This window comes from Neolamprologus multifasciatus, chromosome 11, assembly GCF_963576455.1.
Source record: "Neolamprologus multifasciatus chromosome 11, fNeoMul1.2, whole genome shotgun sequence".
Classification (NCBI taxonomy): Eukaryota; Metazoa; Chordata; class Actinopteri; order Cichliformes; family Cichlidae; genus Neolamprologus; species Neolamprologus multifasciatus.
The window spans coordinates 19,396,906-19,414,422 of record NC_140449.1 but is presented as its reverse complement, the minus strand read 5'-3'; the positions used below and the strand labels follow the sequence as shown (position 1 = coordinate 19,414,422).

General features: G+C 40.9%; 1 protein-coding gene across 1 annotated transcript; it reads right to left on the bottom strand.

The window, feature by feature from the left end:
• Window positions 1-14,020: 14,020 nt before the first annotated feature.
• sec61b (SEC61 translocon subunit beta) lies at window positions 14,021-17,392 on the bottom strand. The gene is made up of 4 exons (XM_085178731.1): window positions 17,252-17,392; window positions 16,688-16,785; window positions 15,737-15,841; window positions 14,021-14,939 (listed from the first exon to the last, which is right to left on the bottom strand). Exons 1-4 carry the CDS (start codon window positions 17,252-17,254, stop codon window positions 14,852-14,854), a joined length of 294 nt encoding a protein of 97 aa, XP_085034857.1. The 5' UTR covers window positions 17,255-17,392; the 3' UTR covers window positions 14,021-14,851.
• Between the last annotated feature and the right edge of the window lie 125 nt (window positions 17,393-17,517).

The following is a 17,517-nucleotide window of genomic DNA, read 5'->3' as shown; positions in this document are numbered from 1 at the left end:
ACATCCACTAATAACATGCTGCACTCAGGGTCGTCCCCTTTCTCCGGCTCTGGCTGAGTCCTTTGGGGGGAGGTTTGTGGCCACTTTCTCAGCTCTCCCTCGGGAGTCTGTTCCAGCTGCTGCAGCTCCACACAGTCCCAAACCTCAGCCCGACTTCACTGACCACGGCTACAGCCTGTGCGCTGACATCACTGCCCGTGCGTCCAAGCACAGGAAGCTCAGACCACCACATACGCACTCTTTCAGAGGCGTCACAGCCAAGGCCGCTGACACACAGAAATGCTGATGTTGTAGTTCCCAGGGCCTCTGGGTTGTAGTTCTCAGGGTAAGGGCAACATGGGTATAAGATACTGATATAAAACCCAGTTAACACTTGATTATTAAGGCAGTTTACACAGGAATAGTCTGCAAAAATGTGTGTACAACTCTCTCCTTCTTTTTAATTTCTTTCATATTAGATTTCAAAGTTTTTTGCACATTTATCGCACTTAAATGTTTCAGATAATTAAAGATAATACAACTAATGCGACTATGGGGTTTTTGAGTCTAAGAACTGTCTGTTTAAAGTCACGACATTTCAATCTGGATTAAGTCCAAACATTGACTACGCCATTTCATTTTGCTTTTTGAATCATTCCGAGGTGGATTTGCTTGAGTTTTTGGATCATTGTCCTCGTGGATAACTCGACTGCACCACTGGTTTGATGCCCTTTTTATAAAATTCTGTGAAAGTTGTGCACCAGATGTGACGGGACTCAGACTTTCCAAAAAGTTCAACCTCTGTCTCATCCATCCACAGAATATTTTTTAGCAAATATGAGCCTGTGTGATCTTTTTGGTCAGCAGCGGTTTTTGCTTTGGAACTCTGTCCTGTGGATGCCATTTTTGTTCAGTTTCTTATTGTTGAATCATAAACTTTGACCTTAACTGAGACAAGTCAGGCCTGCAGTTCTTTAGATGTTGTTCTGTGTTTGTTTGTGACCTTCTGGTTGAGTCATTCATGCACTCTTGGAGTAATTTTGGTAGGTCGGCCACTCCTGGGAAGCTTCACCACTGTTCCACGTTTTCTCTATTTGTGGATTATGACTCTCACTATGGTTCACTGGAGTCCAAAAGCCGTAGAAATGTCTTTGTAGCACTTTCCAGATTGATAGATGTCAAGGACTTTGCTTCTCATCTGTCTGTTCTTGAGTTACTTTAGATGGTGGCAAGATGTGTTGCTTTTTGAGATCAGGTCTGCAGTAATTATGCCTGGATTTTCCTTTTTCCTTCACTAAATGAAAGTTTTCAAAACTGCATTTTTCCAAATATGCAAAAAACTAAGAAATCCAGAAGAACAAATTTGATCCTTAAATATTTAACCTCAATACTTGTTTTGATTATCAGGTAAAATGCATACATTGCATAGTGACAACTGAGACTCACTGATAGTTCAGGTGAAATGCTTGATTAAATGAAGCACATGTTAATTACCAGCGGAGGAATCCTGCTTCATGTTGTCTTATCACGACAAAATGTGACACTTACTGTACTACAAAGGTGGTTTCAAATACTTTGACAGCTGTTTCCGTATCTTTAGACAGTTCTTATCAGTGAAGTAAGAACTGCGTACGACACCAAAGAGTCAGAAATGTAGATGGGTGCAGACTGAGCACTGAGTACAACTGATGACTACTGCGTAGTCACGGCCTTAAAGGCCAACATGTCAGTGAGTGTTGCCTCTAGTGTGATCCCATCGCTGTTTCCATTATCAGCGCCAAAACTCAAGTGTGGCACTAATGCCATTTTTTATAGTATTTGATACAGCAGGCCTTCCCAGATGATATTTTCACATGGTGTGAGGTTATTGTACTGAAAGGTCGGCATATTCATTGACGCTTTGGAGGCATATTGCAGCATGCAGGCATTTTTCCTGTCAGTCTGGCTCCTGGCACACGTGTTTTCCACATGGAAAGATACAAATATTTGTGTGTAGGTGGAACGCTGAGCGTGGGAGTATTCGTGGAAAGGAATTATAATATTGTTCTTTTAATATCTGAGTAACTCTGACTTTTACAGAGTTGTTGATTTATTTAATGTAATATAAATGTAGAACATTGTAAGATAGACAGATAACATATCTTTATATTTTCCCAAAGTTGTGAAATCCCTTAATTTGTAATGAAATTCAAAGAAAAAAGAAAAGGTTTGCAGTTATGCATCTATAAAACAAACCTGTCTTTTCAAACAAAGGAACTTGATCTTTATCTACAAAGTGGGTAGCGTTCAGCAAGTTTATTCTTCCCTGGTAATGCTTCTGATGTCTTCCATTCACCCAGCACTGTTACCCTGTGTCCTGCCGCCTCATTCTCCTCCACATTCCTTGCACACTCAAGCCAGGCGCTGGTTTCCACTCATCTCTGGAGGTGAACACCCTCAGTTATCATGTTCATAATGAGCAGAAATCAGCAGAAAAGAGAAAAAATAATCTTCTGAAACATATTGACGAGGCACAATGGAGTGATTGAGGGAAGAGCCGGAGGGGTGGAGGAGGGCAGGTTGCCATATATCAGGCCTGGTTGAATCTCAGCATTGATCTCATGAATAATAGAGCTTCACTGTCCATGTGATGATATTAGATGTGACATCCAACTATAACTTGGAGCCAGGACTTCAAAGCTTGTGCTTATCTGTCTTTAACCTCTTAAATCTGTGACTAATCCAGTCTAACTGTTAAACCATATATGTGAGCACATGCGAAAGGTCATTGTTAAGTTCCCGAAACAAGAAGTGGAATAAAAGTTATTCCTCTTTGGCTTCAAATCACTGACTCACAACACAGTCATCAATATGAAACACTCTCATCAAAGAATAACGAGTTGTCTGCTAAACAAGACGAGCTTCAGTGTTTTCGTGTATTTCTCAGCCTCTTAATAATATATAGAGAAACGGTTCAAGTCCTGAGCTCGTGGCTAACACACACATATGCCTCAACTGCCATGTGTATCGTGCTTACTGTCATCAGTCATTTACCGTGACAAAAGTCTGTGAGAAGAATCTGCAAGTCGGCATTTTTTTCTGCCCCGGCAGATTGTAACTGTGGGCTTGTTTTACCTGCTTTTCATCCATTTATTCATGCGAGCAACTGGCGAGCAGCGGGGCTGAGCGGGAGCCCGGAGCAGTGAGGTGTAAGGACGAGGATGAGGAAGTTGTGAAGAGTAACTGCTGCAAATATGTAGAACTTTGAGGCATTTCAGTTGAGCATTTATCAAATATCCTGGTGTACTCGGTGTACTGGGTTCCACGCTCAGTTTCTGACATGCATGAAAGCTTTTGAAAGCAAGTGTGAGTATAAATATATGAAGTGTATAGTGAATTGTTCGTGGTTTCCCCGAAGAAACATTTTCACTTTTAAAATTCTTTCATAGTTTCACTTAAAAACCCTGTGATGCTGAAAATATTTCATTAAACAAAAATTTTATTTCAAAAAAGAAAATAATGTTCAACTGCTTTAGCAGAACTTTAGCTTTTCTATGCTAATAAAAGTGTGAAACGCTGAACTTAACTGTAGACATAGACTTTATTAATCTCACACTGGGGAAATTAAGGCTATATTGTCATGGTCTGCAGTGGGTGGCTGGAATTTCCATAAGGCTCCTGAACCTACCTGGGATCCGCCCCTGGGCAGGGCCAACTCCTCCAGCTCCTGCACACCTGGAGCCTATTGCAGGCAATCAAGCCAGAGGGATTTAAGCCACACGTTGATGTTCATTCACTGCCAGTTCGTCATCAACACATGTTGGTAACAGGCCTTATACTTCAAGTTCTTGCTGTGATTTATCTTGTTAACCAGACTCTCTTGTGCTGCAGTTGCTGTATTCACCTTGGCTCACGCTCCACCTCCAGACTCAGGATACCAAGCAATTTTTGAAAATCTCTCTGTGCCTCACCTGCCTGCCCTCCTGCCATCACACTCCATCTGAAGCCCCGGATCTCAGGTCAGCCTTTCCACGCCACTCAGCCCCCCTGGATTCTCTCACCCCCTCTCAACGCTCCATGTCCCCTACTGCAAGTAGGAATTGCTACCCTTACAACTTGCCACTTCAGAGCTGCCTCCACTACCTCCCTAACTCCACTATCTTCTCTCTTCAGCGTGACTGTTCCCTGCTCAGCTCCACTCTGCATCTCAGGCCTCATTCCCTCGCCCTAGCTACGTTTCCCAGGCCATGCCTCGTCAAACTCCACGTCTTATTGTTTTTTGTCTTTGCTACGTTTTTTGCACTTACGCCTAATAAATTGTCACATCATCTGCTGTCTCTGCTCTGGGTTTCTGCACCTGAGTCCTGTTCAGTACAGGCCACTCGGCCCCGTGACATATATTACAAAAATGTAAAAGCAAAAATAAATGTTTATAAACAAATACAAATAAATCAATTTCTACTATTTACTGTTGCTAAATACAGTAATTTACTCAATTTAACCATGTTGCCACCATGATAATAACTGACTATTGCTTTGGTAATTGAGTGGTAATAACTTAGAAATTACCACATTATTGTGTTCTTGCTTTGGCCTTATTACCCTACTATTACCACTTTATTACCGAGCTGTAATAGAAAGTGTGATCAAGTTTTATTGTTATTCTTTCTTGCCGGTAACTATTGCATGTTTCCTCTGTCTACACACTTCGACCTGTGTGTCCTACAAAGTCTATTGCTAGTCAGGGCCTCCACAGTCTCGTGCAGGGGTTGGGAGGTGTTGTCTATAAAGTACATCAGCATAGCTAACATCCTCCTCTCACTCACCTCCTCTATGGAGTCTAGGGTACTGTCAGAGCTGGGCCTCTTTATCAGTCTGTTAAGCTGTTACAAAGTAATTAAACTATATAAAAACGGACTTGTGCATTTATGAATGAACAGAACTTGAGTAATAATTCAATAATGTATCAAGCACATATGTCTGATGTGATCGACATGATTTACAACATGACCTTGCCAAAATTTATACACTATGCAAGTATGAAGTATGCAAGTACCGTCATACACTGGAAGTTTCCACTTTTCTTTCCTCCCAAATCACCCTGACAAACCCACTCCTTACCTAACATGTAAACTACAAGACATTAGATATGGTGGACTTGGCTTGCCTTTTGCTTGCCGGGCTGATGTGTCTACACATGCTCATGCCTGTAAGACCCCCTCTCTGAAATACTACTCCTGATTTACAGTTGAATGTTAAACATGAACTCTCTACTCAAGTGTACAGCAGCTTGATGGGGAAAGAGATGTGTAGGTTGGATAATAATGACAGTTTCACCCAATAAGAGGGGACGAGCTCATTTAACTCATTCATATAAGTCAGGGTAGTGCGTCAAAAATGCAGCTGCTGCTTGCTGGCTCACAGCAAGATGCTTACTGAGAGGTTAGCTGAGTGTTGTCTGTGCTGGAGAATTATGAATAACATTGCAGTTTGTAAATGAGTTCAGCAAGCATTCCTCGCATCCACGTGGCCAAAAGTGAAATGCAAGAAATACTCGTAAAAGTCTGTTATATAAAATCATCCGAGCATGGTGGCCATAAAATCATGAGATTCATCCACAAACAAAGCATCAGTGTTGGTCATATGTTGGTTTATATTTGACTCTGGGGGTATGCCGTGTATGAGAACGTGATGCACACTACGTCTCTGTTCCATAAGGACTTCCGCTCTCTGAAAACCTGGGATTGCCCAATGTTCACCTCACCTGCTGCATGCATACACAGATAGCATGCAGTAACTTGTCTGATGTACATAGCTGAATGAATGTGACAGCTACAAAATGCAAATTACTCATTCTGAGATTCAAACATAAAGGGGCTACACAATGATGTTTGCATGCCAGAAAATTTGTGTTTATGGTTGGTAAAGAATTAATGACTTTGAATTTACCCTTAAAGGTGCACTAACCTATATTAACTAATTTAAAGGAGCCAATTTATTTGCAAAAAAAAATCTGCAGAATTAGAAATGCTTCAGTAAGCACAAGCCATACAGACACAGTCAGTATATTTAGTTGAGTGACTGCAAACTAGTGGCTAAAATTCATTGTGCTTATTCAGCGCACCCATCTTAATCCTAACTTCAAACATTAATCTAAGAAGGGGATGAATAAAAAATGTAACCATGTGCAGTTTTTATGAAGGGGGAAGTTAGAATTATACCTGTACATAATTATAGAAACCAAGATCATTTTTAGCACCAGACCATTGGTGTGATTATTTCTGCCTGATGGTGTGTAATTTAATTTGGGAAACAAGCCTTTAAGTGGTCATTAGCGGAAGTGCGGTTTTTGGCCCTTTCACGTCATTTTTCAGGCCTGGAGGCCACTGTGTGGTAAACACAAACACTGCTCCATATCTGCTGAATGTGTAAACTGGTGACCGTTTTGTAACAGCCTTATACGGTAGCCTGATATGTCAGTGTTGTGTTTACAGCCGGCTTCCTCTCTAATAGCAGGTTTAATTTAAGAGAAACCTACCGGACAGTGTTTTAAAACAGCCCTTTAGGAAAGCATTTAGATGAATGGTAAGCACAGCGGCCGAGATAGATGATGTTTAATCATCTCTAATTTATAGCTGGAGTCGGCAGCGAGTGAAGTTATTCATTACTTATGTGCGAGTGTCATGTTCAGTGTTTGTCCAGCGGATGTGACTGAAGCCTGCTCTCATTGTATGTGACTGCTTTCTTCATTCATCAGTGTAGCAGCTCTCGTGCTCGTCATGTGGAAAGCTTATGAAATCACAGACCACAAAACCAACACAGTTGCAGTCTGCAAGCTTGATGGTTTTGGGACAGACAGCGAAAGAAACTGATATCCTGAATGCTGTCATGAATAATTAACAAATTGCCACAGACTTGGATCCACATATATATTCCTATATACAAAAGTATGTAAATAGTTTTTGCCACAACTGTGGGCTTAAATGAAAACACAGTAATATTTGACTCAATAAAAGAAGGGAAGGTGGCAAAATTATCTACAAGGTATGCTCAGGATGATATATATCTATATTTATACATGTATCTATATGTATCTCTCTCTCTCTCTCTCTATATATATATATATATATAGAGAGAGAGATAGAAGCTTTATTCACAAATCTATCCACAAACATTTTAGACATTCAGTAAATACTAATAAATACATATTATCAAGACACAGAAGTATAAATGAACTATAAATTAAATTATGTGTGGCCTAAAATATTTTATTGAAGAACATTGTTATATAAGAACCAGGTGATCCCCTCATTTACTGTACAGTCCCCCCTGCTTCCCCTCCCCTCCCTCCTCCTCACGTCTCCCCTGCTCTGGAGCGCTGCACAAGGAGTGGAAAATACAGTCACCTAAAAATACACTGCACATAAACAACACAGTTACAAAACACATGGCTACACACACCCTTTCACACACGGCCCAAGTGTCTTTAATATTATAAAGCACACAGGTGACATCTGAGACACTCGGTTTCACCCCCAGTCACCCCACCCTCCTCCCTAAATTAGCCCAGCCTCATCCACCGCGTCCCTTAGAGTCCAGTCTGATCCGCTCCACTGCTGGGTGTGAAGTGAATGAGGTGAGATGAGGTGGGGGCTTTCGGGGTGGGGAGGGTTACACATGTTTATGACATCACAGCCCAGTTGGCTCTCCGTGCTTGTGGCAATCACGCGGGGCATCATCTGGCCTGACGTATCCCGCTGATGGGGATGTGTGTGAAAAGGTCACTGAGACCAAAATTCCTCTGTGTCGGGATACCCTGTCATCTCACCCCTCCACCCCCACCCCCGCATATGCCTACTACAGCAATCATAGACAAGCAAAACACTAGGACTATAATAAAATGTCGGTACAGCGTGCTGAGCAGTGGTGTTTTATTAATCACTGTCTGCCTGTGCTTCATTTTTTTTGTCTGTATGGCAGCTGATCCCTCGCCCTGCACTTGCTGCCTTCTCATCAGAAAGCAGCGCTTGGTTTCCTGCTGCTCCTTTAAAGTTTTATTCAGCTCTGATCTTGATATGTGTAGTTGAGCCTCCACATTGTTCCATCCTGTTAAATCGCAACAGACCTGTTAAATTTCTTTTGGTTTTCTCCCACCATCGACTGTCTCCACTTGTTTCCATCTTCCTGTAGTTATTCATATCTCTCTTCAGCACCCTGTGCTCCTTCATCTCTTTTTGTTTCACAGCTTCTTTCTGCTCTACTTCTATTTCTTTTAACTCCAGGTATATTTGTCTTCTTTCCCTTGTGCTTTTAACTCAACGGTTGGAGTTTTATCGTTGAAGGTCTCAATTTCCTTTTTCTATTTGACTTGTGTTTCTATTTTTAGACAAGTTCTTGTCTCGTATTTCATATTTCTCCTTTTGCTAACATTTTCTTTCTTTTACACAGATGTTGCCCTCTCTGTCCTGGATCATATATATTTGATACATCACAATTCCTTATCATGCCACTTTTAATGGCCAGCGTGCAACAGGACATTTTCTCTGAATAGATCTTTGTGGGTAAATCTTGTTTTGCAATTTTGCTTTTAATGAACAGAAGTAAAGTTTTTTTTAACGTACATATACTTTTGTCTGATATTATCTGTGCTGAAGAGCAAGTTGAGTAGGCCGTTTCTTTTAATCTTAAAACATAGCAATTTCTAAATTGAGGGGGAAAGAAGTGCTTTAGAAGCAGATTCGTGACTAACAGTATCGAATATCGTTTAGTTAATGTTGCAGAATGCAGTGAGATGTCTTACTCCTCTATGCAAATCATCAAAAATTATCACAATAATTAGAACCAAATAAAAATCACTTCTGACTTTAAATAGTTATATATACATATTGCTTTTATTCCTACACATACAGCACTGGTTAAGTAAGTTTTAATCAAATCTGATGTGAGTTATTATGTCTTTCACATTTCATGCATTGAGCACGAGGTGAGTGTGTGTCACAAGGAGGGTTAGAGAGAGAGAGAGATGAGGTACTGATAGATGCTGACTAAGTGTTGGCTCTCACCCTGACGCTCCTATTTCTCTGAAGGTAGATCTAAGTCCAGAAGGATCAGGGAGGGTCCAGCTGGCTCACATATACACATTCACAAATTCTCAGTTTCTCATCTTCAATCCCCCCACCCACCTACCCGACCCATATACAGCACGCATGACATCAGCCCTGAGCCGTGGATGGTAGAATATGGAGTCAGATTATTTTACAGCGAACAAGTTTTCACCTTTCAGCAGATCAGACTGTGCTACTGATCACTGGCCATTAACAAACTGTTTGACCAATTGACTGCTACGCTAGTCACCGGTCTTATGATCACAGCAGCTGCACGCATTTGCTATGAGTAAAAATGATTTATTCTGGAAGAATTTCCAGGCACTGGTGTAAAGATTTAGGTCTACAAAGTGTGCTTTAAAGTGGATAATAACAAAAAAAGTATCATAAAAGTAGCACACATAATGGTAAAGAGCACAAGTGAAATTAATGATGAAGTCAATAAGATATTAAACTGGCACAAACTCTAAAGGTCACAAGTTATAGTATGTATGAATAGCTAATATTATGATGCAATCTCATTCATAAAAATGTAGATTATATAAAATTACAGGTTTTTCTCATTCCTGTACTATCTTATATTATTTTTATTATTCCTTTAATCTTTTTTTAAAATTCAGAAACAGTATGGAAAGTCAGTAAAACATACAAATAGAAATAATAACGATAATACAGGGCAAAATGGGATATCACCTTTACTTAAAACAATACACCTAAAAGTGAGCTTGCCCACTGGCTTGTGAGTAGTTTTCAGACATTTGCCATTACCTGTCACAGGTGTCCCAGTATAACCTCTTCCAGCCCTCAGTTTTTTGGGACATCCTTCAGGATTCACTTGGTCAAAAAGTCTGGATCAATTCTATCCGCCCGTCCAGCCATTGCACGCTTTATCAACCATGTGATCTGCTCAAAAAGTACGCACATGCACATACACGCTCATACCTGACATGCACGGCTGGTCAAAAGTTTCCGAACACCCCCAGTTTTATTGAAATTTCAACAGTTAAAGTGAAGTGAATGACCCGAAGTGGTTCAAGAGGTTATAAACAGAGTTTAGATCACCAAAAGCTAAAGAACAATGCAGATTTCTGAGTTATATTAATAAACAGTGGACAAAAATTACAATTTGGAAGCTAATACATGTGTCCCGAACATTATTGATTTCTTCAGACTGTCTGTCAAACCACTGTTAGAATAGACTGTAACTTATATCCTTATATCCTAGCATTTTAAGTGATTCTGTCTGTAGGCATGAGTACACTCACCAGCCACGTTTTAGATACAACTGTTGAACCCCTTGTGAACACAAAAATCTAATCAGCCAATCACATGGTGGCAAAACTAAGCATTTAGGCATGTAGACATAGCCGAGATGACCTGCTCAAGTTCAAACTGTATTTCAGAAACTGCTTATCTTCTGGATCTACTTTCTCACACAACCATCTCTGACCCTGTTGCAGAGAATGGTCCGAAAAAGAGAAAATTCCAATAAGCGTCAGTTCTCAGCGCCTTGTTGATGTCAGAGGTCAGACTGGTTGGAGTTGACGGGAAGGTAACAGTAACTCAAATAACCATTAATTACAACCAAGTTGTACAGAAGATCATCTCTTAACGCACAACACGTTGAATCTTGAAGCATCAGCTACAAACAGAATTTACACGAGCTCACCAAAATGGGACGACAGAAGATTTAAAAAATGATGCAAGCTCAAATGTCTTGATTTTTGCAGAGAAATGCATATGGTCAGATCGTTAGAACCACTGAAAGTTAAGCATTTTCCTTTAGAATCAAATACAAAGAAAGCCAGGTGACTTCAATCGAAAAGGAGTTGGAGGAAACTCCGACAGAAGGCTTTCCAGTCAATCCGAAACCACAACAGAATTAGAAGACAAGTTTCAAGAGACAGTCGATCACGTGACAGGTGGCTGTCAGGACGACAGCTTCAAGCTCAGCAGTTTTCAAAGCAAGCAAATCTTGGTTTCACTCTTTTTCAGCGGTGAACAAAAGACTGCAAGTTTTGCAATTTTTGTGTCAATAAAAAAGTGTTAAAAAACGAACAAAATATTGTTGCCTGGGCACCAAATAGTGTGTTAATGGAGACTGGAAGAAAGTCTTCTAGACTAATAAATACTATTGAAGAGGTTAAAAATGGTCCTTCTTCTGTTGTGACACCAACTGTTAAACATAGAAGTTGATGGTATCTAAACTTGTGTAAAGCAAACGGCTAACCCAAAGGCCTAACATTGTATTTTTCAGTCAATTCAATTTTCCTGTAGACTCCTGGTGGAGCATAGGTCCGCAACAACACTACGCCAATGGACTCTGTTCTGGGTCGTTCTCTTCAACTGGGTCCACGTCATTCCGGCGGCCTTCACTTCACTCTCGACAGATCTTCTCCAGTATTTTTCAGTGACACAATCTAATTAGCCAGGCGTTCATTATACTGCAAGACGAAGACCCCCCAAAAAAACAGAAGCAAGAACTCCACTCCATGGAGCTAACTCAGTGTGGACTGGACTGAAGGCTGGAAGCAAAGTAAACGTCAAGTAGAAGAACTTGTGAGCTGCTGAGCCTGAAAGGGGCGGTTTCTTACATTTTTGCTAAACAAAGCAATTCTGTGATGTTTTAATTTTATTTGCCCTGACTATACAATTACCCTGCATGATTTTCAATAAAATCTGGAAAAAATGTAAATGTGCTGAAAGTTTTACTCTCGTGTAAAGAATATTTTTTTAGTCTTATAGAGGAAGGACAAATTTCAATCACAAGCCTTCAGCTGCACCTGAAATCCCCAAATCTGTGTTTGCCTGCGCATTGGGACACCTCTGGGCACGAGCATGTGTGCGATGGACGAGCGGGAGAGCGACACGGGCTCAGAGACTGTTTCTTTCACCTCCATGCCAAAGCCCCGAGCTGCATGTGTCATGTAGAACAGAAAACACATGTGACCTATTTACAGGTTTCCTCAAGTGTGCGTATCTACATGTGCTCACCTCTCTCACCTCTCTCAGTGTAAGGGACCATCCCCTGTGAACGCATGTGTGTGGGTTTGTTGTTTTTTTTTTTTCTCACAGGAAATGGGTTTTTGGTGAAAAAGAGACAGGGAGGAAGCACTCTGAAGAAAGCTTCTTTTCATTTCTTTCCTTCTCCTCTTTCCACAAGACAGACCACGTTTCACATGTGCATGTTCAGGAAATAAAGGCTTTGACTGTAACTTAACAAGCATGCAGATGCACGTAATTACAACTTTGATGTAGTGGAAATGAATGCGAACCATACATATTGTATCAGATAATCTGATATGCAGTGGGAATACATAAAATATAAATAAATAGGCTACAGTTTAATAAATGTCCCTTCAGGACTCTTTTGGGGGTAATTTGAGACCTATGATGCACTTGGATGCTCATGTGCCTTTTTTTAATGGCGTTTCTTTGATATTCAGTTTTATTTGTCAGTATACAAACTAGCCCTTACATACAAAGGTTACAGATCTATGTGAACCATGCAGTGACCTTTCTAGCAGTAGCAATGAGCAGATAAAAGCTACCTCCTTCTCCTCCCTGAGTGAAATGCTGAGCTGACGTGTTTGGATGGTGTCAGGAGGAGTTTGAAACTACAGGGCACAGCGCTCACACACACTGCTGCTCGGGCCCGTTTGACTCCTGAACCCTGAGGGACAGCTTTACCATGGCTCCTCCATATTTAATTATTATGTTGAATTATTCTGGCTCACTGCCGTGTTGTGCCACCGTGAATTGGGCCGTGGAGTCTGTGAGTGTATTTTTCAGTGTGCGTGTGTGTGTTTGTGTGTGTGTAGGACAGGGAGAGTGATGTGGCAATAGTGCCTGAGTTTGCCACGAGAACTGGAAGCCTTATGGAAAGTAAAGCCATAGCAACAGAATGAATTAATGAAAAGGACACGAATGCTAGGTTTAACACACACACACACAGACTCACACACACAAGGCCATGCCAGCTGGTGGTTACATATTCAACGCAGATAAACCTCCTGATGCACGTAGGACCAAAACTTCTTCTACAGTACAAAAACATCCAGCCTGCAGCTGTCAGTAATGGTCTCTCAGCATCAGTGAAACCAGAAAAAATACACTTTTTAATGATCCACATGGTTTAAACTGATGTCTCCAGCTATTTATCTCATCTAATTCTTTCAATATAAATCTACTCAATATGATAAAGTATAGCTGTAGAAGAACATACAGAAATATATATCATTAAAAATGTTTCACCCGGGCTAAATAAATCACTACTTAGGCGTAACATGTGTTCATGCTTGTCCCTGAGAGAGAACAGCTTTATTATGAGTTCGTACCTACTGAGCCAGTGGCGCTCAGAAAGTAGTCTGCAGCGCCCCCTTCAGGAGAAGAAAATAACACACCTGGGCAAAATTCACAGGAGTGGCAATTAGGATAGATTTTGGATCTAGTGATCATGTAGATGTACATATTCGTATTAGTGGTTTGGTCAACATTAAAAGTTATTGCAAGCTGTGTTTTTTGTAATTAAATTTTCTCTGGTTTCTATATGAGCTTTATTCACAAAGACAATTGCCCCGAAATGTAAAGAGACATTCAGGCAGAAAAAAGGAATGCTAACATATTTAATTTCTGAAATGATTTCAAAGGTTTGCCTTGTGGCATTTCTGCCACTGTTTACACAGTGACTGCCTGTATTTATAGATTTTATAGTCTGCAGAATCACACATTTAATGCCGCCAGTACAAATAAAACCAAAAACAACCTTTTGGCAGTTGGGTGTAAGACCCAAACTTAAAAAGCCAACTTTCATCGACTCAAACTTAATTTTGAAGCAGTTTCTAAATGTACAGCATGCATATGCAATTAAAACCGAGTAAAGGATGAGCTTAAATGTAATTTTTAGCAAAAAGAACATGAAATAGGATTATTGAATTACAGCCAAAGCCTCAGTCGGATAAATTACAAGTAGCTGGAATTTGTTTAAGTGTTTAGTGGACTGCCAATCACAGTGAAACTTAACACTTAACATTTCAATTTCTGTTTTAATATCCTTGTTTTTATCCATCTAAAAGCACCATCAAGGCTGTAATTTTAGTCGAAACAAACACTAGTAAATGCCTTTTGTGAAAACGCACGGCTTTCAGTAGTCTGGTAATGGATACAGAAGGTTAAAAGTGAGAAAACTTCACTTGTCACTAACAATGGGGCAGAGAATATTTGTCCCCTCATTCAGTGTACAAAAAGCCTCGTTCAACTTCAAATGACTTGAAAAACAAAAGATGTTTTTAGTCAAACAAAGTAAGGTTAAATTTAAAAAAAAAAAAAAAAACACATTAATTTTTACTTTTTTTTTAATTGTACAATAATACAATCACATTTTGTACAAATGCTGTTAACAAAACAAATTTAATTGCAATTCAGGCTACGGGGAGAAATGTTGGTGGGGGGCCTGAAAACAACTATGTCCTTGGGCACTGCACTTAATTCATGCAGCATTGGAGTGAACACAGGCTACTCCTGCTGCTTGAAAGGGACAGTGACACTGCTTCTCTCCATTCACCCCATCATGTGTGACACATGCATACAGTGATGGGAAGGAGCAACAAGGTGGTCACCAGAGTCAGATGCAGATGAAGATCGTGTACAGAAAAATCCAATTTGTGTGTTTGTAGTGACAGCAGAGAAAAGGACGTGGGGAGGGTTTGGTGGTTCATTTGTTGTTTGGTCCAGGTCCAAAGAGTTAAGAAAGTGAGGCGCAGGGTCAAAGGTCATCAGGCCAGGGTTGCTTAAGAGCGGGTATACTTCCCCCAGATGTGAAGCATGAAGACTGACGCGATGAAAAGCAGGCTCATCACCAGCACGGGCACCGGACCACTGTCACACAACAATGAGACGATGATTAATAACCAGATTCTCACACACACACACACACACACACACACACACACACACACACACTTTGCTGTAACCCTAACCAGAGTGCGAGTCTTAGCGGAGAGGCTGATTTTATTGATGAGTTTCACAAACAAGGAAGGGGCTCTCATCTCTGAAGGAGGCACTGAGTAGGGGTGGGGGGGTGGGGGGGTGGGTGGAGGAGCGCATTGCTAAGTAGAAGCATTGCCATGCCAACCCTCTCCTCCGCGGCCCTCCCTTTCCTCCCCCCTCTGTCAGAAGGCTGTAATTGAGTTGACCTTTCAGAGTGGATCCTTTAATGAAGCTTTGAGGCCGGCGTCTAACACAGGAACAAACATGCACTCGATATACAGCACTGTATATGGCGAGCATGCCCTCCTTCGACTGCTGGAGAGACGCACTCAATAACCACCACAGCACCATTGATCAACCAATGACTGGCTATGGCCAGGAGGCAGGACGCCTCCTCTGCTGTTAGAGGGGGTTGGGCGTTGAGGATGGAGCAGAATATAAGTTTGAGAGTTTTCTAAATGTGTACTTTCCTCACATAATTACGTGTGTATATACACTCACACTCTTATTAGGCTGAATACATCAACTGCTTTACTGCCGAGTCACGTCTGGCCAATTTCCCACCATTAAACATGGCGAGTGTCGGAAATCCTGAGGATTAGTTTTGGAGTTGCGAGTGTACGAAAGTCAAAATGTCAAACGCTGGATTGGTTTGTGGCTATAAAACTTTTATAAACTATACTTACACTTTGAGTCCCGGTGAGTCTTCAGTGTAGAAGCGCCACATGCCGCCTGTGCCAGCAGATCCTGTGGTCCTGCCACCGCTGCGTGTACCACTGCTGGTAGCTTTCCTGTGCAACACAGATGCAAAACGATCTTTTATTCTACCAACAATCAGCTATTTCTTAAAATAATTAAAAAATGTCATCACATTACAACACTTTTCCAGAATGGAAAAGAAACCAGATTTTAAAAAACAAGCACAACACAATTTCTGTCAATCATACTGTTAGCAAAGTTTATCAGACTTTAACTTTATTCAACTGTATAAACCAAATCAAAACATTCTTTTAGGCTGCCATATATAAATCACCAGAAGAGGGGAAAAAAAAAATCAACAACAACAGTGCGATCTATTATACACTACGGCTTATTATGATTTTAATTTCAGCTACAGCAGCTGTTGATGAAAGAGCACTCTGAGTCATTGCTCCTTCATTCTTTGGATGAGATTAAACAGAGGTTAATGAGGTAATGAAGATGGTGGTAGTAATGGGTAATAATGAGACTGAGAGGAAGCAGTGAGTCTCTGATTACACACTGATTAAGCCAACAGCATAACATCTATCTGCTCTAATCTATGGGAAGGAGCACGCACACGCACGTGCACACACATACAAATTATCAACACCTATTCACAGGATGACTACATTAATAGATGGGTCACTACTGAGTGAGTGTGTGTGTGTGTGTGAGTGTGAGAGAGAGGGTAATTTCAAGCTTTGTAAGGTGTTTGTGCAGCACAGTTATCTTTCTTACAAAAGATATTCTCTCACTGGATGGTGGAAGAAAATCTGGTGTTAAACTGGGTGTAGAGACAGTGAAGGCTGCAATATCTATCAATTCCTCAGGACACCCTCTGTGCCCTTTTGTCATCAGCTTAAAATGCTGATGGCATAAAGTGTGTGTATGCATACCTCTGTCTGACTGTGGAGCCTGCTGCACGGGGAGCCACTGTCTTGCTGGGCGATCTGCTAGAGGCTCCAACATTGGTGGCACTTGCTGCTGGTCCAGGCTAGAAAATATAACAGCACGTTTAAAATATACGACAATGTTACAGCGCTTTCTATCACAAACCTTCATATCTGTTACATTTTCACACCTAAAACTAACCTACAGCACTCTGTCATGAGATTCAATAAATGCTTCGTGTATAAATAACTTATATTTGGCTTTAAAGTGTATATTACGTCTATATCAGATTACAAAGACCCTGGCTGGGTACTTATACAGTTTCTATCAAGCATCAAGTACCAAATCTCCTTCCAAAGCAATCACATATATTTAACATTTACTTAATTAAGTACTACAATAGCCTGAAACTTTGTCTTGAGACCATTTCATTCGTAGTTAAAAGAGCCACGTCTACAATTGATGAGCTAACGTTAGCATACTAGCTAACAGCTGAGTGCTGAATGAATGCGGTGGACAAGGCTAGCGTGACCAGTAGTAGCCGTTCCAGTCAGATCTGAGGAGCTTACCATTTTGTTTTATTTGTCCAGATGCGAGCTAAAACGCTTTAGAGCTCTTCAAGCTGATGTCCACGTCGGAGGAGCGGCACACAGTCAGTGTGTGAAAAACTTGAGAAGAGAGCCCACAAAGCTGACGCTCGTCTAAAAAGGACACGACTACAAAACACAAGACCAAAGTAGGCGACCAGATAGAAGCCTGAGTAACTGACCGCATTTAGTACAAAAAAACACACTCAACAGAACATCATTTAAAGTGTTTATGCATTTTTGAGTTA